The sequence below is a fragment of the Oppia nitens genome, unplaced genomic scaffold (genome assembly GCF_028296485.1).
Source record: "Oppia nitens isolate AA-2021 unplaced genomic scaffold, nextdenovo-longstitch-racon4-pilon3 scaffold11_pilon_pilon_pilon, whole genome shotgun sequence".
NCBI classification, from domain to species: Eukaryota; Metazoa; Arthropoda; class Arachnida; order Sarcoptiformes; family Oppiidae; genus Oppia; species Oppia nitens.
In genome coordinates, this window is record NW_026533190.1 from 1,470,480 (window position 1) to 1,498,104 (window position 27,625).

Consider the following 27,625-nt stretch of genomic DNA (forward strand, 5'->3'; position numbering starts at 1 on the left):
TATTACTATTACTATTACTATTACTATTACTATTACTATTACTATTACTATTACTATTACTATTACTATTACTATTACTATTACTATTACTATTACTATTACTATTACTATTACTATTACTATTACTATTACTACTATTACTACTACCACTAAAAATATTAGTAGTATTTAGTTCACTATCTAAATAAAACAATTTATCAACAAGATCAATTGTTTCTACAGTTATCCTATGTCTATCAGCAAATAAATCGACAAAATTTTTATATGCTAATCTATTAAATGTAGCTTGTTTATTATTATTATTATTATTATCTGGTTCAATAATTAGCTCCATGATCAATTTATTACTATCATCATCATCATCATCGACATTAACATTATCATTATAATAATCAATAACTAAATGATTGATTAATAGATAATTATGTTTGATATCTTTGATTAATACACCTAGATAATCTAAATGTTTTAAATTTAAGCCATCATATAGATAAACTAGTCCATCCAATGTTAATAAAATTGTATAGATATCCGTATAGCTAAGCAATTTGATATGTTTAACCATAGGTATCTCATGAACCAAATTCAACCGATAGGTATGGGTTTGATCGGTCGGACAATTTAGTCGTCTATAATGCGAATCACCCCAACAGTAGGCCCGTCCGTCCAATGGTTCACCAGATATGGCTAGCGATACGTTTTCTGAACAGTAAACAAATTTTGTTGATTTATAAAAACTGGATGTCGTTAGAAATATATCTATTTGAAATAATTTGACTGGCTTATCTATATAATAATCATCAGCTAGCATTGTCGTCGAATTCAATTGTCCCCGACTATTGTCACCCCAGCCGTACAGTTGGCCAGTATTGTCCACTACGATAGTGTGACGCCAACCGCACGTCATGTCCGTAACAAATCTATTGGACTCTAGTTTGTCAGCAACTAAGACATCGACCAGTGCTGGTCTACTGTATTCTTCATTCAGTCCGCCGCCAGTTAGTCGACCCAATTGACCGCAACGATTGCTACCCCAGCTGTATAGCTGATGATCGCTGGTCAGACACAGGCCAAATGTGAGACCAAATTGAAATTTACTGATACGTTTGCCGGATAATTCCCGTACAGGAATCGGTTGGTCGCAAACTGGTTGGTTATTAGTAAAACCTATGCCTAGTATACCCATTGAATTCTGGCCGATAGCGTAAACCTGGTCGCCGACCAGCGTAACAAACCATATGTTTCGGCCGTCACAATGTAATAGTCTAATTGAATTACGATAGTAATCTAGTTTATTGTTTAATGGAAATTTCCTGAGAAATTTCCCAATTTTCCAATCATCGGTTTCTAATTCATGATTATTATCATAATCTGATGATGGTTGTTTTATTTGAAATGTTGATACACCAGTATATATGTTAATCATATGATTAATTATATTATTATTATTATTATTATCATCATCATCAATATTGTTTGAGCTTGCTGATTTTTGTTGCAAAACAGTTTGATTGTATATTAATTGTGTGTCCAAAAACAATTGAATATATTTGACAATCATTGTCGATGTTGGTCTACAATCGTAATCATCTAGTATTAACATATCATCTAGTAGATTTTTTAGATTTTTGAAATAATATTCCAAATAATTACTAGATTTATATCGTTGTAAATAGTTGCTTGATAAAAAATAAATAAAAATATATAATTTATAATAATATATAAAAATATAATATAAATTAATAATATATATATATATATATATTTATTTATTTTATAGAATATTTGATTTTAATTTTAATATAAAATAAATATATATATATATATATATATATATAATTCAAATACCTATTATTATTGATATCAAATAAATCTTTAAATATAAGACCCATACTATAGATATCACTTTTTTCATTATACGGCACCCTTTCATCTCTATTGTTGCAATTAACTTCCGGTGCCATATAGTTGACAGTACCGGCTCGTCCAGTATGTAATATCAATTTAGCTGCTGATGATTGGTTGTCATCATCATCATCAGCAGCACCGTTACCACTGCTAATAGTCGGCTGTCTATTATTATTATTAGTATTATTATTACTATTGTGTTCAATAGCCAGACCAAAGTCGCCCAGTTTGACAAATCGATTACGATTTTCGACAATCAATATGTTTTCGGGTTTCAAATCCCGATGAATAACCGGCGTCTGTAATTGATGTAAATAGTCGACACATTCAGCAATTTCAAGCATCAGCTGACGGGTCAGGAAAAACTCTAAACAATCTATCGGTTCATTAGATTTACGATCAAATCGTTTGGTTTTCATTGATAGACAATCTCTTAGATTATATAAACATAACTCCATTTGTATAAACAAACTGTCCATCGATTCAAACCACATGTCATAGTATTTGCAGACATAAACCGATCGTAATTTTAGCAAATTTTTTACTTCTTGTATTAGATTTATATTATTATTATTATTATTATTAGTAAAATAATTACCTAAAATAAATAAATAAAATATTATTATTAATATATATATATATATTGAAACTCATTATTTTCATAAAAATTTTTGTTATTATTTAAAAAATATAATAAAATCTATTTTTTAATACCAATAAAAACATCTTTGACGGCATAATTGATTTTTGTCTGTTTATCTTCAACTTTATATACCCGTCCATAACTACCCGAACCCAATAGTGTTAACTTATTGAATGTTTCCATAAAATAGCTGTTAATAGTTTGGAAATTTTCCGCTAAATTTTTCCGATACAATTCAATATCAATGGTACTAATAGTACGTTCGCATTCAAATGCTTGTAAATCAACGAAACATCTATGAGATGATCGCTTAAGTTGAATACCGTTGTCGCCATTGTCTTCAATACGAAGGAATCGATTATCAACCGTTTGGACATAACATTCGCCGCACAGTTGGCTAACAATTTCCGTACGGATAACCAACGATGCACTGGTATAGACCAGTTGATCCAGACGTCCCATTTGATAGACATTACCCGATCGGGTCAGGAAAAAATAGGTTTCCTGGTCGGGTATACTACGCGAATCGCACGATATATCGACAATATTAGCCAAATTAGGCAATAGACGCGGTTCATAGATGAAGGCATCCAGAAATTTACGCTTAAGTTTGTCTAACGGTGCGTAACCCCATCGATATACCAGTCCTTTATCCAATGTAATAGCAAACGCGGTATTCATATAGCAATAAATCGATTTAATTACTGTATTGTTATTATTATTATCGGGATTATTATCAGTATCGGGAAATTTGACAATTTTAGGCAAATCAATATAATCGGTTTCCGGTTGTTTACCGCAACCGCACTGACCGCACGTATTGCAACCCCAGCCATAGACAGTACCCGTACTGGTCAGGGCCAGTGAATAGTTGGGTCCCGACGTAATGTCTGCGATTAATTTATTATTATTATCGAAAAACGGTATCTGTTTAGGCTTATCCAATCGATCACTGGTAGGTCTACCCAATTCACTGCAACTATTTGAACCCCAGCTAAATAACCCATGATCTCGGGTCAGACACAGGCCAAATGTTTCGCCGAACGTAAACTTTTTGACGCCACAACCCGACAGTTCGGGTATTAGTTGCGGTTCGTATAATATACTATTTTGTCCGACATATGCCTGGCCAGCCCGACCCCAATTGTTGTCCATAAAACCGTATACCTTATCGTCATCGTTGGTCACAAACATTATACAACTAATCGGCATTTTAGTTGTTACGTGTAATAGTTTTATCTTATTTTTTAGATCAATGGATACGTTAGTAAATTCACGAAAATAATCAAATAGTTGTATAGATGTGGTCGACATTTTTTTTTAAATTTTTTTTATTGATTAAGATTATTTAATTTTCAAAAAAAAAACTAATTAGTAATTAATTTATACTGTATACAGATATTATTGTATATATAGTTTAAAACAACTAATTAATAATGTGATAATATATTTTATAAAATATAAAAAAACAAAATGTAATATTATTTATATACAGTATATATATATATATATATATATATAATAATAATTTTTTTATACTTAAGATAATTATAATTCAAGTAATTTATAATCTAATCTAAATAAGTCTAAATAAATTTCTTTAATAATATATATATTAATTGATTAAATAAATAATTTTAGTTTAACTTATTTCAATATCTATGATTATATTTGTTATTGTAATTATAAAAATAAAATATAAGTTGATACTAATAACTTTAGCAAATAAAATTATGTTAAAAATTTATGTTTTTATTAATTGCAAAATTATAATTCTATAATATTTATTTTTAAATAATTATAATATATATTTAATTAAATAATAATACTATTATTATTAATTATTATTATTTTTTTTAATTAATCATTCATTGAATAGTAACCAGAACAGTTTGAACTTGAATTACTTGAGCTGGATGAATTAGTTTTAGATTTATCTATATTTGAACTTGGTTCATTGGTTCCGTATCTTATTAGTTTAACATATGGACTAAATATAGGTCTAGGCATATCCGGGTTAATTTTCTTATTATTAATTTTATCTAGTTTATTTATAGTTTATTCAATATTCCTATCGATTCCATAGATTACTTCACTATTAAATTGTTTATAGAAAATTTATCACCATGGTTGTTCGAACTGTTTGATTTGGTTTGACCATGTTTGTTTTTTGATTTATATATCCAATCAATATCAGGTTTAGGATGTAAATCATCTTCCATTATTACTTAAAAAATAATAAAATTGAAAATAAATTTTAAAAAATATTTCAATAAACAATTATTTTTTTTTAAAAAAATATAATTACTTACTTTTTTTTAAATAAGCAGAAATAATTAATGTGATGATAGATAGTACTGAATAAATGTTTAAATGATTAATATATATATATATATATACTATTATTTATCTAAATTTTTTTAATCTATTTAAAGTATTATTTTATTAATTAATTTATTTGATTTGTTTATTTAATTAACGTTTTTTTATTACTTAAAAAAAGTCTAAAAGTTAAAGTTTAAAAGGTTTTTTTTAAAAAAATTAAAGATAAACTATTTCATTGGAATTTTTTGCGGTACTTATATATGTATAAAGAGCCGGTCAAATGATCTTGCGCCACGTAATTTTTGAATAACTTTTAATTGGTTAGAGATAATTTTGTAAAATACATTTATGAATATCATATCGACCACACTAAATATAAACACAATAGCAAAACTAGGATGACTAGGATATACAAAATATCGGGACCAACGTAAGACACTATACTACAGGTCAAATCAGAACTGATATATTATGACAATGAAAATTTGTAGTCAAGAAATAATAGTTTAATATAAAAAAAAGAATCAACATTTTTTTTATATTGTTAAGTTTGTCATAAATCATATTATATTAAATAATCTAAAATAAAAATGACGTTATTTATAAATATTATATATTTATTAGATGATATTTTCAAATATATTACTAATTCTAGAAACGAAATTTTAATACGTTGACTAGTTTTCGAAATAATCGAATTTAAATATTAATTATAATATAAAATTATAATAGTCATTTATATTGAAATTCGATTATTTCAAAAACTAATTGACATATTAAAATTTATTTTTTAGAATAAGATATATAATTGAAAAGTTTATCTAAGAAATATATAATATTCATAAATAACTTCATTTTTATTTTAGACTATTTTATATAATTTGATTTTTGACAAACTTAACAAGTCATAAAAACAAAACCACCAATCCGATTTTGATGATTCTTTTTTTATATTAAATTATTATTTATTGACTAGAAATTTTGCATGTCATAATAGATTTGTCAGTTGTAGTTTGACCTGAAGCATTACTTACATTGCTTACTTATCTTACGTTGGTCCTGATATTTTATATATATCTGGTCATCCTAGTTTTGTGTTTGTGTGTATATCACGTCAGGTCGATATGATCTACTTAAATGAATTTTACAGAATTAAATTATCTATAACCGTTTAAAAGTTATTAAAAAATTTATTTGTTAAGATTATTTGACCGCTTCTTTATATAATTAAAATTATTAAGATTAAATAAAAGCCAATAATTTTAATTAATGTTTAAATGTATTTATGTTTAATGTGTTAATACTAAGTATTATAATTATTATTATTATTTTGCATTTATTTTATCTGAATATTTAAACTAATAAATGTTACGAAACGTTAAAAAAATATTTTAATTAAAAATTGTAATAAAATTTTAAAACTACAAAACATAATAGTATTATGAGCTTTATTAATATTTTATATAATGAGTTAATAAAAGCACTTAATTAATAATAATTAATATTACCAATAAAATAAATAGTTTATTATAAATAATTAATAATTAATTAATAATTAATATTTTATTTAATTAATAACAATAAAATTAATACAGATACATAGTAAAATTATTATATAACACATTAATTATAAAATAATTATTAAAATTTTGAATTATTTATGATTAACTCTTATTTATATTATTAATAATATTAATTATTATTAATTAATTGATTAATTAGTTATATGTCATAATAAAATAATTTTATTTCATATTTTATTTGATCGGATATTTAATTACAATAATTTGAAATTTAAAAAAAAATTTTTTTATATGTCAGACATAATTTTTTTATACATATAATATTAATCAGCAAATTAACTAAAATATTTATTTTTATAAATATATAGTTTATATTAGTTTTTTTTATTGTTAATAACTATTGTTGTAATTGTAATATTTAACATATATATTTAATTTATAACATCTAGAATATTATTTTAGATAGATAATTGTTATAGTAAATTGATTAATTAGCTAAATGTTATAATATTATTATTAATAATATATTTTTAATTATATTATTAAATATTTATTGTAATTCATATTAATTGTAATTTTTTTTTAGTTATGAAAACTAATTATTTATTTATTTTTTTCAGTACATTTTATTGGTAATATTATGATAATTAAATAAATTTAAATATATATTAAATTGTTTTCACCTAACATGCTATGGATGGATGGAAAATAAAATATAAAAATTATTAACTAAAAAAATAAATAAAAGTTTAAAATTTATTTTCATATAATTTTGTTTTTTATTAACTATATATATATATATATATATATATTATTAGATAATATACAGATATTATATTAATCTATTAATATTTTTATTAACATATAATTTTATTTTCAAAAAAAAATCCTAACGTTGTTTATGTTGTTTTTAATTTAATATTAAATATTATATATTAATTTATTGCATGTATTATATATAAAATAACAAGTTTTTAGTTTTTTTTGCTAATAATATAAAAATGGCCTAAATTGTTATATATATTTAACTTGAAATTTAAGTACTATTTTATATTATAACTGTTTTAAAAACATGTTTTACAATGTTTTTGATATACAAGTAGTCAAACAACACGTGATATTTGCGATAGCATTACAAACACACCAATCAATCGGTAAATTAGTGGCCAACCTGTCCAGTGACCACCACTACTATCCAATCAATCAGTTTTGTGTTCCTCCCGTCGGCAATAGTAGTGGTCAATCGTCATGAAAGTCAAACGATACAAACGGGTCAACAAATATCTACAGTTTTATATGAATTCATTCGGCTATCGGCCGCCGTTTCAAGTGGTCATCGACGCTACGTTTGCCCAGTCGTGTCTGAAAAGTAAGATCAACATCAGGGAACAGATGACCAAATATTTTGGTAAACACGAGATCAAATTGGTGACCACCGTATGCGTTGTTCAGGAAACACAACGGCTAAGTAAGTTTAGTAGTGGCCATCGGGCCGACGGTTACCGATTTACTACTATTACTAATACTAATCTCTCTCTCTCTCTCTCTCACTGTCTATCACTATTCAGGTCAGTCACTGTACGGCGCTTTGCTTGTTATCAAACAGTTTCCGATTCATCGATGCGGTCACGAAAAGTCGCCGATTGCGGCCAACGATTGTATTCGCGAATTGATTTGCGGTTCGGGTAACAACAATCCCGATCACTATATGCTGGCCACACAGGATCTCCAACTGACTCGATCGGTACGCCGTTCGGTCGTGTGTCCGCTAATCTATTTGAACGGCAACGTCATTGTAATGACCAAACCGGTCGATTCGGTCAAAGAGGAGGCGCATCGGCGCGGAGTGGACGCCAGCGATCAGTTAGCCGAACACGATGTCCAAGTGCTGAGCAAATTGAAAGAAATACACGGTTTAGCTGACGATTCCGTAGGCGATAATCAACCGAAAAAGCGACGCAAAGGACCCAAAGGTCCGAATCCGTTGTCGTGTAAGAAACCGAAGACAAAGCCGACGACAACAACAACAACGAAAACATCGGGAGCCGGGAGTAGTGGTAGCGCTGGTGGTGGTGACGGAGGTACCGGTAGTACAGATAGTAGATTACGTAAACGTAAGCGAAACAGAGGACGCGGCGGCGCCGCCAGCAAAACAACACATATTAAGCAAATGTTTGACAAAATTGTGGCCAATATTAGCACCGGCGGCGGCGGCGGTGGTGCCGATACTACCAATTGATTCAGCCATTCATTCATTCATAGCATTATCTCTACTGTCATTGTCATCAAATAGTAACAACCGTTTAGATGCAGAAAAAAACTGATAAATAATTTATTAAATCTATTTATTTTTATTAAATATCAAATTTATAACTTATAATAGATTTTATTGTTTATTACATATATTTTTTGTTGTTGTTATTGATTGATATGTTATTATCTACCGGTTTTTATTTTGTGTGTGTGTGTGTGTGTTTGGCATAATCTAACTGTCCCTGAAAAGTAAAAWATATATATATATATAGATAATATGTTAATAACAGTGTGACAGTTACCGGTACCGGTTAATTGTTATCAATTTGATATTTTACGCCAAAAACTATGACAGCATAGGTATTAAAGCATACAATTGTTAAGTGTTTTTTTAAATATATTATTATCATAAATAGTATTTCACAGAAAAAATACAAAAATTGATTTATAATATTTTTTTACTTATCAATTAGTTACCATGGTTAAAATATAGTATAATTATACCTGATCAATATATACCTGAGATTAAGTAAATATTAAAGTTTATGGCTTATCATATTTTTGTTTAATAAGCTATACTGTATATATATACTGTTTATTTAATGAGATTATATTGGATGATAAATTATAATTATTATTAATTTTTTGCCGGTTTATCAAACTGCCACTATATATTAAAACAATAATATTACCTAGGACACGTCACTTTAAATATAATAATTTAATATTATTTTTTATAATACATTATTAAACAAACAAAAATTATTAAAAAACAATTTACTTGAAAATTTAAAAAAAAAATTAGTATAATTTTATTCAAAATAAAAATTTGTTTAGTTATTAACAACAAACAAAAAATTTATTTAATTATTATAAACTTTTTTTTTGTTGAAAATTTTATGTCATTAGCAAAAAAAACATAATTTTACTAATTTTTTTTTTTTTTTTTTAAGTATATATAACAAACAAAAACAAAATATTTTTAAAAATAAGCGCTTAATTTATCAACAAATAATTAATTCAAACAAAAAAAATAATGATTATTATAATTAATATAAAAAAACAACAATTTTTTTGTTGTTGACTACATGTTTATCGGTAGAGCAGCACCGGTAGGTTATGTTTCTTAGTACTGTTCAACCAGTACTTCATAGCTATGAATGGCTATTTCGTTGCCACCATAGGGTACATACAGAACCTGATGACTTTGCTGTACTTTGCCGATAACCCACGAACCTTCGTGATAGGCCCGGCCAATGAATAGGGGTTCACCCGATGACATACGGCCACCGTGTACGGCACCCGATGGTATACCACCGTTACCGGCCGATCGCCATACCAGCGAACCGTAGCTCGGTGCGACCAGATATTCGTAGGTTCGATGTGCCCGTTCCTGGCCATCATAGGGTACATAGCATACACCATGGGACGGTACGATTTTACCGGGTATCAAATCGCCCGATTCGTGTGCACGGCCGACAAATATGGTTTCACCATTGGTATCGTTACCGCCGGCCACTGCATTGCCGGGTACGTTGCCGCCAGAGTACGGATGCCATTCGCCCATTATTATTGATTGATGTAGTAGTGGTTGTGATAGACAGGGAACAGGTAGTACAGGAACACTGTTTGTTTGAGCTAACGGTGCTCTCACACTTTATTATATACTTTTTTTGGTTGACAGGAAAAAAAGGACACGTAGGTCGGTAGGTAGGTGTGATCGTGAGTGAGTGAGTGTGTGTCTGGGATGTCTAGTATAGATTAGGGATGGTAGGTAGGTGTAGTAGGTTTAAGATAATATGTAATTCCCTATATATTATAAAGTATCACTAGATTACCGGTACTGTAATTGTACTGATTATTGTGGTGATGGTGGTGGTGGTGGCATAGGGTGATGGTAGTTATGTGCCAGTGCACTGGTAGTCTGTATATGAGTGTGGGACGGCCTACCTATCAATTTTGCTAACTAATCACTAAATTTTATTATTTATTAATTAAACTATTAATATATAAATTTATATTTCAATTCAATAGTGAAATAATCAAAATATGTTTATCTCTAACTATTTATTGATTGGTTAATACTATGTGTGTATATTTATGTGTGTATGTGTATGTGTATGTGTATGTGTATGTGTATGTGTATGTGTATGTGTATGTGTATGTGTATGTGTATGTGTATGTGTATGTGTATGTGTATGTGTATGTGTATGTGTATGTGTATGTGTATGTGTATGTGTATGTGTATGTGTATGTGTATGTGTATGTGTATGTGTATGTGTATGTGTATGTGTATATATATGTGTGTGTGTGTTTGTGTGTATGTATGTATGTGTGTGTGTATTTAAAAAATAATCTATAGTAAAGTTACTGGGAAATTTTTTTATTTTGTTTATGATAAAGAAAAATTTACCGGTTAGATTTTTGATATCGCTAATCAACAATAAAAAATAAGTTATATATATATATATTTTGTTTCCTATTAGGAAACGTTAGAGAAATAGTATCATACTATCTACTTGTCCCCTGGAAATATAAGTGTCACATATATGTATGTAGGGGAGGGAGGGGGTGGTCACATAGATACCAGAGTGATATATATATATATATATTATGTAATATAGTTATTCAAAAATTTCACTAATTCTAAGTAACCTTATATATAAAATTTATATACAGTGTATATTATTATATTATCAATTAAATATATAGATAAAAATAATTATTTAGAAAAAAATTCCCCATGGTAACATTTTCTCAAATATTATTGTAGTAATTTTTTGTTGTTGCATTAACATTGCTGAAATAATTTTTTTATTTATTACAATTTAGTTTAATATATCATATATATATTGTTGCACAATAATATTATAATAATAATAGTAATAATAATTATATTATAATAATTAATTTTTGCACTGTAATACAGTATGATTGAATTTTTTATTGAATTTTTTTTTTTTAGTAATACATTACTAATTGCTTATAAACTAAACTGTACATTTTTTTATTGTTAATTAATTAATTAATAATATAATTAATTAATACAGTATAATATTATTATAAAAATATATTATAAATAATTTTTTTATTTTCAGTCTAAATGTTTATTTATAATTATTTTTTTATCTAATTTATTATTATTTTTCAAGTTTATTTATTTGTTTATTAATTTAATAGGTATTCATCAACTAAAATGAGATAAATATATATATATATAGATATAAAAATATTTACAAAAAATTCTAACAAATTTTTATTTTGAATAATATATTATTTATAGTTTAATTTTATATCAATTAGTTAAACAAATATTGAATTCAATTGAATTGGATTTTTTTTGTTGCTTTAGTTTACTAATTACTAATAAAAAAATTCAATGAATAAATGCAAATGAATTGCTAATAAAAACATATTTGATATTTAATTTTTTTTATTATAAAAAAATAATGTAAACATATTTACACTAACAATATTATTAATAATAATATTATTATCATTAGTATAAGTACTATTAAAATTTGAAATAAAAAATTTGATTTGATATTTAAAATAATAATTATTATGAAATTATGAATCATTTTTAAATATTATTTTTCTAAATTCAATGTAAAATTGATATCAATATTATATATATATATATATAATTCAAATCTATTAATATATGATATATATATTTTAAATATTAAACAATAATTGTTAGTACTGTATATCTACCATAACAATAATCTATTGTCCCTATTGGAGATTATCCTAGGTGAAATTATAATTACAATTAAAAAAATAAGTCAATAGTTATATTATAATTTAATTATATTAATAATAAAATAATTTTTAAAAAATATTTCTTATTTATAATATTATTTATTTTTTAACAAAAAAAATTAATATCATTTTTTTACTATCAAAATATTAACAATAAATACTGTATATTGAGATAAATTTTATAGTTAATAATAATAATAATAAAAAATAAATTATTTAATTAAGTTAAAAATAAATATATTGAAATCATATTTATTGATAATTATATATATATTTTATAATAGTTAATAAATGAAAATCAAAAAAAATTGCGATTCAATTCAATAAAAAGTATTATATAATAATTAAAACATTAGTTATAATAATTAATACACTTATAATATAAGTAATAATTATAAACAACAAATTTTGATCTTAATATAAAAATTTAGTTTCAATTTAATAATAAAAAAGCAACAAAAAAACAATTATTTAAAATAACAAATAATTTTTTTTATTATCGGATAACTATTTTTTAGGGTCTATTGAATCGATCGGTCCGACGGTCGGTTGGATCAGTTAATTAATGGTTGATCTCACGGCATACCAGACACTCGTAGTGATGTATGGCCACCTCATTGCCGCCAAACGATACATACAGTGTCCGATGATTCGGGTGAACTTTGCCGATAACCATCGATCCTTCGTGATAGGCCCGGCCAATGTATAGCCGTTCGCCGTCGCTTTGTTGGCCACCTTGGATGGCCCCGAGAGGTACTTCGCCGTTAGCAGCGGGTACCCATACCAGGCTGGCACCGTGCGGATTGGTCAGTACCTGGTAGTCCCGGTGGGAGTGTTCTTGGCCGGCAAATGCTACGTAACAGCAGCCGTGCGACGGGACTACTTTGCCGGGTATACAGTCGCCCGATTCGATGGCCCGACCGACGTATAAGGACTCGCCATTGACATCGTTACCGCCCAATACGGGTCCGCCGTGCGGTACCTGACCACTGTAGCCTTGTTGCCAGACTCCCGGTGCCTTATAACTGGTTTCTATGGATGGATGGGTGTGTATATGTATTCAATAGTATTATTAGTTGTTATATAAATAGTTAACTTATTATTATTATTGAAATTAGTTTAAATTATGGAAAAAATATTATTATTAGTTTTAATAGTTAACTATAAAAACAAATATATATATATATATATATATATAGTAATTAATTACATAATTAATTAAATAATAATAATACATACGATGATAGGTATGTGCCATTGTTTTGTGTGTTAAATACTGGAAAACTAAATAATTATTTTTAAAAAATAAATAAATAATAATTAATAAAATTGCAATTAATTTATAGACAATAATTAGCAAAAAAAATAATTACATATAATAGTAATCAATGTTTAGTTAAAAACAATTAATTTCAAATTAATTAATTAAAACTACAGTCACTATCAGTTTTTTTTAAAAACTAGACAATTAGTTATCTGAAATGTTTTATTTTAAAACATTATATATATATTAGTACAGTATTTGCAATAAAATTAAAAAATAGTGAAATATATTTCTATATTTTTAATTATTAAACTACTGTACAAATTATTTCAGTTATCATCAAACATATTTAATTTTATATATATATATATATATATATATATATATTAATAAAAAATTGTCTGATTCATAGCAAAAATAAATAAATACAAAATTTGTTTATACATTTGTATTTACAGTTGAAAACTATAAGTAAAATTAAATATAAACAACATATTAATTATTGCAACTAACTATTGCAATGAAATAAAAAAAAATTTAGGACATTTGTAAACTTAAAATTCAATCAAGCTATATAAATAGTGAAAATGTCATTGATAATTTTAATTTTTACTAATATATATATATATATAATAATATAACCTAGTTTAAATATATTCAATATATATAATTATATTTAAATAATCATAATTAAAATGCTATTTAAGGTAAACTATTAATACCATATATACCGCGGTATATAAAATAATATCAAATATGTTTTGTTGTTATTGTTGTTATTACTATTTTATAATAATTAAAATTATATAATAGTTAAATTTAAAAAACAAATTATTATTACCTAAAAAAATAAGACAACGTGTAATTTTTTTAAAAACTAATAATATTATATAATTTTTTTTATTTTAATCAAATTTCAATCAAAATAACTTACAGTTTGTTGTGTTTTTTGTTTGTGTATCACTTTATTGAATACTGTATCTCATCAAATGTTTTTTACTGATTATATATATATATATATATATATATATTAAGACACTTAATAATACTATACAAACTATTTATTATTAATGATATACTTTCAATAATAAAGATAATAATTATTTCAATTTTCTAGCAAATAATAATTCATACACTTATCTAATCTTAAATAATATATATATATTTATATATATATATATTGAATAGTATATGGGGTTTAAAAGTCATAAAACAATAAACATGAAATTTTTTTGTTGAAAATAAAATTAAATATTAAATAAAAATTATTAGCAAATTGTACGGCAACTATAATTTATTATATTTTGTCAATAATACTATTGTAATATATAAAATATACACAAATATAAAATAATTAAATTTTATTATTATTACTGATTTATTTTTAGTAAATACTATGTTTTTTTAATTTTAGAAAAAAATCCTAAAACAAGTTAAAATGTAAACTAATTTTTTATTATATAAAAAATATTATTTATAACTACAACAAAAAATTGTAGATATAATAATATAATTATACTAATAATAATACAAAAAATAATAATAATTATATTATACTAACAATAGACACATACATACCTTTACGGTGAAAAACCCAACAACTATTTGACTATCTATTTGTAAGTGAGAGCACAGGTAGGCTATGATGACGATGACTAGTCAGCAACAGTTTGYTAAATGAAAATAAAATAAAATATTAAAAAAATAATTTATTCAATCAATCAGATACTACTAAACAATATTAGTACTGAAAAAAAAACAAAACAATAACTAATAAAATACTGTATAAATTAGCAAAAAAAATATTTAGTAATATTTATTCAGCAGTTTTAATATAAATATAGATATTTTAATATATAAATGATATATTGTTTTGTTATTTTTTTTTAAATAATAGTCTAATTAAAACAATAAATAAATTAATAATAATAAAAATTTTCAGGTTATGCTATTTCATAATATATTTTAATAATTCAATTGAATATCAGTATTGAAATAAATTAAACACTTTTGTTTCATATCATATATTATTATTTACTAAATAAAACATTAACTTTCATTTAGTTTAATATTATATTAAAATAATAATAATAGAAATAATATCATTGATTGCCAATAGTTAGCAGCAATAGACTATCAAATTATACAGTATTAATATATACAGTATTATATATATATATATATTTGAAAATAAATATAATATTCAAATAATAAAAAAATGAGTGTAATATTTCAAAATTACTTATAAACTAATTTTTTTAAAAATACTAAAATTTTAAACAAAAATATTAATAATAATATAAATAAACTAATAGTAAAATGTAAATCAAGTAAAAAAAATAGTTACCGGTAATTAAATATTAATTAATGTAATATAAATTTTTTTTGAATAGTTAGTAATTTCTAATACAAAATTATCATCATAAATGATCAAGCAAAAAAAATACAGATTATCTAGACACATAAAAATTAATAGTTTTTTTTTAAAAAAAAGTTTACCTTGTTGTTTTTTAAAAGCAAATATACAGTAGTATATTATACTATAATAGTTAATACTAGTTAATAGTCAATGAGTTGACAAAACAAACAATATAAATTATACCATATAATGTATAATTAGGTTGCAAAATATTTTTTGTTTAAATAAAAAAAACTATTGCAACTAAAATATTTTTATTTAATTATTTTATATATATATGTCTATTAATGATTGGCAAACACACATACAGTACTATTGAATTAGAAAATTATTACTATTTTTTCATACAGTATATCATATTATATATGATTCATATATGATATTATTATTATATTACTTTATAAAGTAATATATATATATACAGTATATGGAGACTGTATTTGTATGAAACATAATATATTGTATATTATATAACTTTATCATTTAAAATATTTTTAAAAAATACAATATACTATTGATGTATTAATATTATTGTATTTATGATTGTTTAGTAGTAGTAGTAGTATTTCTAGATACCGGTGCAATACTGTAGTATATTAGCCTACATTGTGTAGGGGGAACTACAGTTCYCTCTCTCTCTCTCTCTCTCTCTCTCTCTCTCTCTCTCTTTATATGATGTATAATAATATCACAAAATAGAAATAACACCCCTTTTTAAGTATAGTAAAAAAATTAAATTAAATAATAATAATAATATAAACATCACAAAAATATAATATATAATATTACTAGAATTTAATATATATATAATATTTTTAAATATATAGTTATTTTTAAAAAAATAGTTTAATAGTATATAATATTGTATTAATATTAATCTAAATATTTTTCTATTATAACTAGACTAAAAATATTTATAATTATAATTAATATAATATTATATACTATTAAACTAATTTTTTTAAAAATAACTAAAATATAAACTTACAAAATAATATTAATATATTATAACACTTTATTTTCTATTGTAGTTTTATAGTAAAAAAAATTATTTTGTTGTTAAATTAATATTAATAACAATTATAATAAAAATTATTATAATAATTATTATGTTTTAAACTGTTGTCAAGTTTGTTGTCAAAACAATATTATTTATGTATTTAAATATATATATATTATAACTCATAAAATAAAATATCTATAAAATACTTTACTAATCTAATATTGAATATTTATTATTATTATTATTATAGATTTTCTACCAGGCATAATTTATAAACAGATAGTTATAAAATAATAAATTAATCAATAATTTAGTCAAAAATTCAAAATCTTTATTTACATTTGTTTTAAATTAAAACAATTAGTAAATTTAACTATTAAAATTAAAATTTTAGTATTAAACTATTAAATAAATTGAATACATAAATAAATAACATATTTTTTGTAATTTTCAATATTTTACTAAAATATTGGCGAATAAAACAATTATAACAAAATAATTAAAAATACAATTATATATATATATGTTAATAACTTTAATATCTATAAAACAAGTCAACATAAATAAGGTAAGATTACAATTATTTATTTTTATTTATTTATTTTATTTAAAAAAACTATATTAATATAATTTAATTATTAATATAAATCAATTACTACATTACTAGGTTGACAGCAAAGTAATATAATTTTATCAATAATAATAGATATAAATCACATGTTGTATACAAACAAACAAAAATAAAATACCCTGTATCTTTAATTTTTATTTATAAAAAAATAAAACTTGAAAATTATTTCTAATCTATTATTTGTATCCTTATATATATCATAGTATATACTTTACATTGATATTATTAATTGATATTTTTTATGTATGACTTTTTAAAAGTTAAACTAATTCAGTATAAAAAAAATTATGTCATTTAATAACAATTTTTACAAAAAAAAATAAAATTAATTAATTAATTTGTTAGTTGAATAAGTTTGTCGCTAATATCGGTAGTACAGAGTCGCTGACGACAGGTAAATGTCGGCGCCGACCGACACTCGCACTCATCGCACTGATATTGTTGTTGGTGTTGTTGGCCATCATCATCATCACTGGCCACTGGCACCGCCGGTGATTTCAGGTATAGTTTGCTACCCAATCGATAACGGGTGCCATTGAACACACATTGTTGGCCTACAACACAAAAAATAAAAAAAACATTTAACAAAAAAATAATATTGGTTACATACCTGTGCTGTGAAATAATATATATATATATATATATATATATATATATATATATATACCAGGTTTTCTAAAGAGGGGATTTTTATTGGGAATTTAATGAGAATTAGTGGGAATTTAGTGGAAATTTAGTGGAAATTTAGTGAGAATTTAGTGGGAATTTAGTGGGAATTTAGTAGGAATTTAGTAGGAATTTAGTAGGAAGTTATTGGGAATTTACTCAAATTTAGCAAAAATTTTTGTTTAAAAATGAATAAATAAAATAAATGTTCACCACCTCCTATACCCCCCCTTGAAATCGAAAACCTTTAACAACCCTGATATATATACAGATTCAGTGCACACACACTTACGGCAATAGTAGTCAACCGGACAGCACTGGCCATCCGAATAGACTGGCAGACAACCGGCATTCAATTGGATTTGTAGTCGGGGTTCGCAATCGGTTTTACTACACGACAGACTGGCATCCGGGTTACGGTCGTCCCAGTGTTCGTTGCACTGGCATCGGGTACAGGGATCGTCGGCTAGTTGTATAGTCCAGCCCAGCTGATACAGTCGACCCCTGTATCGACATATTAGGCTATACGGTCGGGCAGCCGGATCGTCTAATTGGCTAAAATGATAGACTGGCTCATGGGTTACGTTGGCCGCACATACCAAGCGACTGGACGTACAGGTGCTCAACATTTTTGGTTTTACTATTAGATTATGTGAAAATCATTATTATTATTATTATATTGTATTATAATTAGTATGCAATCTATAAATTACTGTTTTTTCGTTAGTTAGTAATTGTTATGTTTTTTGTTTGTTATGTTACGTTAAGCACAGGTATTAATGATATTAATGATTGGCATAAAAAAATTAATCATAACTTACCTCTTATTGAATGTTGTTGTTGTTGTGCGACAATAATCAATGATATATTAATTAATACAATAAGTAATACTAGTATTAAAACATTAAGAATATTCTGCATTATTATTATTATTTTGAATACCAATAAAACACAAAATTGAATAATAATTTTAAATATATTTTTTTCATATAAATTCAAAATCAATTTTTTGTTTGCTGTTAATAACAACTAAAGTTATGTTTTTTTATTTTGAAGTATTTTTTTGAAAATCAAATCATTAAAAAACTACTGTTATTTACAAGTCAAATAAAATTTTTAATAATAATAATTGTATAATTTATTTTAGCATTTTGTATAACTAAAAGATGATGACTTCCTTGAGTTTTTAATTATTAAAAAATTGACCTTGGATGTTTTTAAAAAATATATATATTAATAATAAGATTAAACGATAATAAAATTAATTAAAAAAATGTTAAATTGTTAAAACATGTTAATTAATTAATTCAAAAAATCATACAGTAATTATAAATTATACTAAATTATTATAACTTAATATTTAATTATAAAATCAAAAATTAATAAGAAAAATGATTATATTTTTAAAAAAATAAGATATCATTAGATTTAAATTTTAATTTTAATTACAAATAAAATAATATTTTAATAATTATTATTAAATCTTTTTTTATAATAATCTAATATATTAATACAATATATATATATATATATATATATTAACTTTTAATAAAAATAACTTAGCTTTTAAAATATATATATATATATATATATATTAAGTACTAATAAAACATAATAACATTAAATCTTCAATAATTGCTTATTAATTATTATATTTTATTTTTTTAAAAATTAACATATGATTGATTGAATTACTAAAAAATTAAAAATTTAGAAATAATTATAATGATTAATAAAAGAGAAAATAATAAAATTAAATAAAATTAAATTCATTTAATTAATCATTTATTTTAATTAATTAATTAATTAATTTTAGTGTCACAGTAATAATACTACTACTAATAATAATAATACATAATATTATAATTATTTCTAAACAAAAATATAATATAAATTTAGTTAGTTTTAGACAAATATTATTTAAAAAAAAATAAATAAAATTTTATATTAATAACCCATTGGGATGGGGGTTAGGGGTAGGGATTGTTACTGTGTTTTTTGTTGTTGTTTAGAGGGCGCCTCCCACCAATCCACCATTGTTGGCTACCGGGACACTACCACTACCAGCACCAGCACCTACACTACTGACGCTAGCGTTAGCTACTTGAGCACCACCACTGATGGTTAAGTTGGCTACTTGTCCGCCACTAATACCATTACCGCTGACACTGGCGTTAGCTACTTGTCCACCATTACCGCTGCCGCTGGGGTCAGCTACATGTCGACCACTACTGCTGCTAGCTTTAGCTACTTGTCCACCACTGCCACTGCTGCTTGAGTTAGCTATATGTCGACCACCACTACTACCGTCACTGCTGCTAGAGTTAGCTACTTGTCCACCACCACTACTACTACTGTTGCTAGCGTTAGCTACTTGTCCTCCACCACTACTACTGCTGCTAGCGTTACCTAACAGGCCAGTCAGTGGTGCTCCAACTACTGGTCCATTTAATAAAAAGCTTGACGGTGGTGGTGGTGGTGGAGCGGCAGCTCCCTGTCCACCATTCAAGCCAGTGTTAGGGTTAGTTTTGGGACTGCATGATCTATTAAGTGCCGGCTCTGCCAGCTGTCCATCACCGCCAACACTAACATTGGCTACTGATGCTGCAGCAGCAGCACTGTTATTGCTAGCTACTACTTGTCCACCACCTAATGGTGCTGGTCCAGCATTGCTAGCTACTGGACTACCACTACCATTGAGTAGGAAGCTTGATGGTGGTGGTGGTGGTGGAGCAGCAGCTCCCTGTCCACCATTCAAGCCATTGTTAGGGTTAGTTTTCGGACTGCATGATCTATTAACTGCCGGTCCTGGTTGTCCATCACCGGCAACACTAACATTGGCTACTGGTGCAGCAGCAGCAGCAGCAGCAGCACTGTTATTGCTAGCTGCTTGTCCTCCACTCAATATTCTATCATTGCTAGCTAGTGGACCATCGCCACCACCGAGTAGGAAGCTTGGTGGTGGTGGAGGAGGTGCAGTAGCTCCCTGTCCACCATTGTTAGGGCTAGTTCTGGGATTGCATGATTTATTAACTGCCGGCGCTGGCTGTCCATTACCGCCAACACTAATTGGTTGAGCAGGTGCTGCTGGTGAGGCTGGTTGTCTAGCACTATTACCACTATCATCGCCCGGTGCCGACGACCCGATGTTACGTGATTTCAATGCTATTTTATTTTCAAGATAAATGAGAAAATCGTCCAATACTTTGATGGCATCTTTTAGCTGTCTGGCCGTCGGATTAGTGGTCAGACAATCAATTTCGGCGGTAATCACTGAAACAAACCAAAAAAAATAATTAATTAATAATATATATAATAATTAATTAATAATATATATAATAATTAATTAATTAATAATAGTTTAATATCTAAATTATTGACAAAATTAATGCTATTTTTTTAAATAACAAATATCTATATATTTATAACTTATATATAATATGTTTGTATTGTTTTTTTGTTGATTGTATTACCAATTAATGTGATAATAGTTATACAAAATATATTAAATTTAGACATTTTTTTTTTTTGGATGTCGTTTTGTTTAACAACTAATTACTGTATATTTATTACTACTGCTCTCCTATATTATACAAAAACTAATTAAAATTATTTTTTTAAAATAACGTATAAATTAATTGTAGATTTTTTTAAAAAAAATATTAACAAATTTATATTACAAATCACTTTTAAAATATATATATATATTAATTACAAATACTATACACGTAATTACATTTTTTTAAATTTAATTAACATATACTGTATACTGGACTCCATTAATGTAAATTAAATAATAATTAATTTCAATAAATAATATTTTAAAACTATAATAAAACAAAACAAAAAATTAAATAAAAAATTAAATTAATTATTACTATTAAAATTTTTTGTCCAAATTTAGTTATTTTTATTTTATTTTCGCCAAAATAATAATACATACAGTAAAGTACAATACATAATATTTATTAAAAATAATAATATTTTATATAATAATTAATAATAATTATTATTAAACAGAAAAATGATAATAATATAGTTTAATTTGAAATTAAATAATTATAAATTATATATATATATGAATTTTATGGTCAGATTTTAGCTTTAGTAGTATTGTTACTGTTGTTTCATATATTTTTATATATATAAAAAACAAAATGTACTATCAATTAGGGATAGCCACTGGTAAAGGTCTGTTATTGTTAGCTACTAGTCCTAGAGCACCTCCCTGTAAACCATTAAAGCCACCACCAACACCACCATCATCACCAGGACCACGACCACCACCACCACCATTAGCAGTAGCCAATCCCCGATTGTCATTACTGTTAAGCTCACCAGTCAATGGCCCTAAACCAGATCCACCCGAACCTGCATTACTACTACTACTACGACTGCTTCTACTGTTAGGGTCAGCTGCCGGGTCATACCGGTACTCTGTTACAACCGGGTTAGGCAAATGTTCACTATGGATAACCTGTGCAGACCATAAATTGTCTAATTATATCATTGTTACGTAATTTTGGACTACTGACCAATTGTCCAGATCCACCATCACCAGGACGACGACCACCACCACCATTATTAGCATCTGCAGCCAATCCCCTATTGTTGTTACTGTTAAGCTCACCAGTCAATGGTCCTAAACCAGATCCACCCGAACCTGCATTACTACTACTACTACGACTGCTTCTACTGTTAGGGTCAGCTGCCGGGTCATACCGGTACACTGTTTCAACCGGGTTAGGCAAATGTTCACTATAGGAAACCTGGGCAGACCATAAATTGTCTAATTATATCATTGTTACGTAATCTTGGACTACTGACCAATTTTACAGATCCATCATCACCAGGACGACCACCACCACCACCACCATTAGCAGTAGCCAATCCCCTATTGTTGTTACTGTTAGGCTCATGAGTCAATGGTCCTATACCTGATCCACCTGAACCTGTACTACTACTACTACTGCTGCTATCTTTAACTGTCTGTACAAACACTGATCTATTGGGACCACTGGGCTTAGTTACAACTCTATAGCTAATCAATACTGGTCCCCCTGTCTCTCTAATAATGCGATCACCACCACCACCACTACCACCAGCCAATCCCCTAACGTTGTTACTGTTAGGCTCACCTGTCAGTGATCCAAAACCAGATCCACCGGAACCTATACTACTACTACTACTGCTGCTGCTATCTTTAACTGCCTGTACATACACTGGTCTATTGGGACCACTGGGCTTAGTTACAACTCTATAGCTAATCAATGCTGGTCCTCCTGTCTCTCTAATAATGCGATCACCATCACCACCACTACCACCAGCCAATCCCCTAACGTTGTTACTGTTAGGCTCACCAGTCAGTGATCCAAAACCAGATCCACCGGAACCTATACTACTACTACTACCGCTGCTATGTCTAGCTGGCCATCCAAACAAGTGTCCAAGCGATGCTCCATTGGGCGACAGGGCAGGTACTTGTACTGGTTTGCCAATTGAATCATTGTTACCTAACCTTGGACCAAACGACCATTGTTCATATCTAAACGGTTGGGCAATCATTGGTAAAGCAATTGCTGGTCCACCACCGGCTAAAAACTTTGACTGTGGTGATTGAGCAGCAGCTCTAAGTAAACCATTCAAGCCACCACCACCATCAGCAGTAGCCAATCCCCTATTGTTGTTACTGTTAAGTTCACCAGTCAATGGTCCTAAACCAGATCCATCCCAACCTCTAATACTACTACTACTACTACTACTACCGCTGCTAGCTTTAACTACAGGGCCAAACAATGGTCCAAGCGATGCTCCATTAGGCGATAGGGCAGGTATATTTTTTATATTATTATTGTTATTGTTAAGCAAGATTGGACCACCTAACTGTTGTTGCTGACCCAAATAGCCAATCAATGGTCCTCCAACAGCTACCTGTATACCATTAAAGCCACCACCACCAGCACCAGCACTACTACTACTACTACTACTACTGCCACCATCATCGCCATCATCGCCCGGTGCCGACGACCCGGTGTTACCGGATTTTACTGAATTTTTGTTGTCAATATGACTAAGAAAATTTTCCAATGCATTGATGGCATCTTTTAGCTGTCTGGCCGTCGGATTAGTGGTCAGACCAGCAATTTCGGTGGTAATCACTGAAATCAAACAAACAAACAAATAAAATGATAATTAATTTGATTAATTGATTTTTTTTAATTAAAATTTATTTAATTTATGAAAATATAGATTAATATATGTTTTCTATTGTATTGTATTGTTTGTATTACCAATTAATGTGACAATAGTTATACAGAATATATTAAATTTAGACATTTTTATTGTCGTTTTATACAATTAAATATTTTTTTTAAGCTACCGTTCCCGATGTTATACTATATACTAATTAATATATATTTTTTAAAAAAATGGAAATTTATTAAAATTAATTAAAATTAATTAAAAAAAATATAATATATATATATATATAATAATAATCTAATACCATATTTTAAGATACTTTATGTTTGCAATTAACTTAAATATGTAAAAGTAATTTAATTTTAACAAAAAGACTTAAAAATTATAGACAAAAAAAAATTGTTTTTTTTGCCAATTATTACAAATAATTTACTTTTTTTCTCAAAACTTAATTACACTACTTTAATAATGAAACCAAAAAAAATAAATAATAAATTAATACAAATTTAATTTTTCCAAATAAAATTATTAAATAAAATTTAAAAAAAAAATTGTTTTAATAGTAGTATACAATCTGAGACAAAAATGTTTGACACGGTTTTTTTGTGTGTCTGTGTGTGGCTATAACTTTTTTTAAAAAAAGTAATAATAATAAAGCTTAAATAATATATATATATATACAGTATTTTGGTATTTTTTAAAGCATATTTTGTATATTACGGCTCCGGGATATGCGGGGACAGGGATGTTGAATATCTTTAAAAAAAAATATTATAACCGATTATGAGATTCTGCAAAAAAAAAACAATAATATATTAGAAACAAAAAATCATTTGATATAATGTTTCAGGATTTTTTAAATTAATTTTTTTTAATGAAATAAAAATTATATATATAGTATTAAATGAAAATTACAATATTTTGATATAATAATTAAAAATAAGTTATAGTCACAAAAAAAACCGTGTCAAACACTTTTATATCTTTGATAAATATATTAATTAAAAAAAATGCATTATAACTTTTTAAAAAGTTTTTATTAGCTATAATAAAAATTGGTTATTATTATTTTTAATTAATTAATTAATTAATATGAACTCCATTAATGTAATTAATGAAATATAATTAATTTCTATGAATAATATGACAAACCAACAAAAATAATTTTTTTTTTAAGTATCTATTATTTATTTTAGTTTTTTTTAAAAAAAAATTAGTGTTACAACAGTAATGATAATAATACATAATTATTATTTATTTTTTAAAAAAAAATAATATAATTTTATTAGTTATAGTTAGCTATTGACAAATATTAATTAAATTACGGGAATTTATTTATTTATATAAATATAAATAATAACCAATTGTTTGGTTGATTGACTATACCTCCTCATTCACACTACCACTCCTCTGTGGTCTGTCCTGTCCAACACCTATCCACCCTAACTAATATTTAAAGTTGGTTTAGCTACTTGTCCATCATTGCTAGCTACTTGTCCACCCGATGGTGCACCGGCATTGCTAGCTACTTGTCCACCACCTAATGGTGCTGCTGCTGCTGGTGCATTACCATTGCTAGCTACTTGTGCATCACTTAATGGTCCTGCTGCTGGACCAGTGCTAACAACTTGTCCACCACCTAATGATGCTACTGGTGCTGGTGCACTGCCATTGCTAGCTGCTTGTCCACCACTTAATGGTGCTGCTGCTGCTGCTGGTGCATTGCCATTGCCAGCTACTTGTTCACCACTTAATGGTGCTGCTGCTGGTGGTGGTGCATTGCCATTGCTAGCTGCTTGTCCACCACTTAATGGTGCTGCTGCTGCTGCTGGTGGTGGTGGTGCATTGCCATTGCTAGCTGCTTGTCCACCACTTAATGCACCAGCTGCTGCTGCTGGTGCATTGCCATTGCTAGCTACTTGTCCACCACTTAATAGTGCTGGTCCAGCACTAAATATTGCTGGTACTGGTGCTAAACTGCCAATGCCAGATAATGGTCCGCCACCCAATGGTCCAGCATTGCTATTGCTAGCTAATGGATTACCACCACCTCTACCGAGTAGGAAGCTTGCTGATGGTTGTGGTTGTGGTGGAGGAGGAACAGCAGCAGCTCCCTGTCCACCATTGTTAGGGCTAGTTCTTGGATTGCATGATTTATTAACTGCCGGCGCTGGCTGTCCATTAACTGTTGGCGGTTGTTCAACATTAGCTGTACGGGGAACGTTAGGCAGTGCATCCTTTCCAGCCAAAACTGAGTCATCATTTTTAGCTGGTTGTGGCGGATCCGGTCTACTATTACTACTACTACTACTACCATCACTACCGACCTGAGCCCTGTTACGCGATTTCAATGCTATTTTATTTTCAAGATAACTGAGAAAATTGTCCAATACTTTGATGGCATCTTTTAGCTGTCTGGCCGTCGGATTAGTGGTCAGACAATCAATTTCGGTAGTAATCACTAATAAAAAAAGATAATTAAATTTTTTTAAATTAATATATATATATAAAAAGTTAATTAAAAATTAATTAATTATGAAAATATAGTATAGATTTATTTTATTATAAAATAATCTCAAATTATAGACAAAATTATTAATAAATTATTTATTTATAAAAAGCATATAATAATAATAATAATAATAATAGGTATGTATTGTTTATATTACCAATTAATGTGACAATAGTTATACAAAATATATTAAATTTAGACATTTTTTTTTATTGTTTAATTCAATAAAAAATATTTTTAAGCTACCGCTTCCTTATGTTATACAAAACTAATTAATATTAAATATGATTTTTTTGCTGAGTTTTTTTAATCATATTTATTGAAAATTAATTAAATATTTATTTAAAAAAAATAAGTAGTAAAGACGTCATTAAATATGATTTTTATATTGATTTCAAACGTTTAAAAAACAGCAAATGTTTTAAGTTTTAAAACATATTTTTTTAAATTATAAAAAAATATATTATATTATGTTAATAGTTAGCAAATAATATTAATTGATTTTTTTAAAA

The 27,625-nt window shown here is 26.7% G+C and overlaps 6 protein-coding genes across 6 annotated transcripts; 1 reads left to right on the forward strand and 5 right to left on the reverse strand.

Moving 5' to 3' along the window:
- Positions 1–450: 450 nt before the first annotated feature.
- On the reverse strand, positions 451–2,434 carry LOC128953605 (probable protein kinase DDB_G0291133). Its single transcript, XM_054299105.1, has 4 exons — positions 1,849–2,434; positions 847–1,679; positions 563–702; positions 451–459 (listed from the first exon to the last, which is right to left on the reverse strand). Exons 1-4 carry the CDS (start codon positions 2,400–2,402, stop codon positions 451–453), a joined length of 1,536 nt encoding a protein of 511 aa, XP_054155080.1. The 5' UTR covers positions 2,403–2,434.
- A 5,043-nt stretch (positions 2,435–7,477) lies between these two features.
- On the forward strand, positions 7,478–8,773 carry LOC128951903 (rRNA-processing protein UTP23 homolog). The gene is made up of 2 exons (XM_054297205.1): positions 7,478–7,867; positions 7,968–8,773. Exons 1-2 carry the CDS (start codon positions 7,648–7,650, stop codon positions 8,636–8,638), a joined length of 891 nt encoding a protein of 296 aa, XP_054153180.1. The 5' UTR covers positions 7,478–7,647; the 3' UTR covers positions 8,639–8,773.
- A 780-nt stretch (positions 8,774–9,553) lies between these two features.
- Positions 9,554–15,354, reverse strand: LOC128953615 (uncharacterized). The gene is made up of 4 exons (XM_054299117.1): positions 15,260–15,354; positions 13,657–13,701; positions 12,984–13,449; positions 9,554–10,307 (listed from the first exon to the last, which is right to left on the reverse strand). The coding sequence occupies exons 2-4, from the start codon at positions 13,673–13,675 to the stop codon at positions 9,779–9,781; spliced, it is 1,014 nt and encodes a 337-aa protein (XP_054155092.1). The 5' UTR covers positions 13,676–13,701; positions 15,260–15,354; the 3' UTR covers positions 9,554–9,778.
- A 4,932-nt stretch (positions 15,355–20,286) lies between these two features.
- LOC128952104 (uncharacterized) lies at positions 20,287–22,030 on the reverse strand. Its single transcript, XM_054297443.1, has 2 exons — positions 21,874–22,030; positions 20,287–21,673 (listed from the first exon to the last, which is right to left on the reverse strand). Exons 1-2 carry the CDS (start codon positions 21,917–21,919, stop codon positions 20,409–20,411), a joined length of 1,311 nt encoding a protein of 436 aa, XP_054153418.1. The 5' UTR covers positions 21,920–22,030; the 3' UTR covers positions 20,287–20,408.
- A 432-nt stretch (positions 22,031–22,462) lies between these two features.
- LOC128954361 (uncharacterized PE-PGRS family protein PE_PGRS54-like) lies at positions 22,463–24,807 on the reverse strand. Its single transcript, XM_054299939.1, has 4 exons — positions 24,691–24,807; positions 23,228–24,558; positions 22,936–23,169; positions 22,463–22,877 (listed from the first exon to the last, which is right to left on the reverse strand). The coding sequence occupies exons 1-4, from the start codon at positions 24,734–24,736 to the stop codon at positions 22,566–22,568; spliced, it is 1,923 nt and encodes a 640-aa protein (XP_054155914.1). The 5' UTR covers positions 24,737–24,807; the 3' UTR covers positions 22,463–22,565.
- Positions 24,808–25,884: 1,077 nt separating this feature from the next.
- Positions 25,885–27,403, reverse strand: LOC128954370 (skin secretory protein xP2-like). Its single transcript, XM_054299949.1, has 2 exons — positions 27,271–27,403; positions 25,885–27,062 (listed from the first exon to the last, which is right to left on the reverse strand). The coding sequence occupies exons 1-2, from the start codon at positions 27,314–27,316 to the stop codon at positions 26,044–26,046; spliced, it is 1,065 nt and encodes a 354-aa protein (XP_054155924.1). The 5' UTR covers positions 27,317–27,403; the 3' UTR covers positions 25,885–26,043.
- Positions 27,404–27,625: the final 222 nt, after the last annotated feature.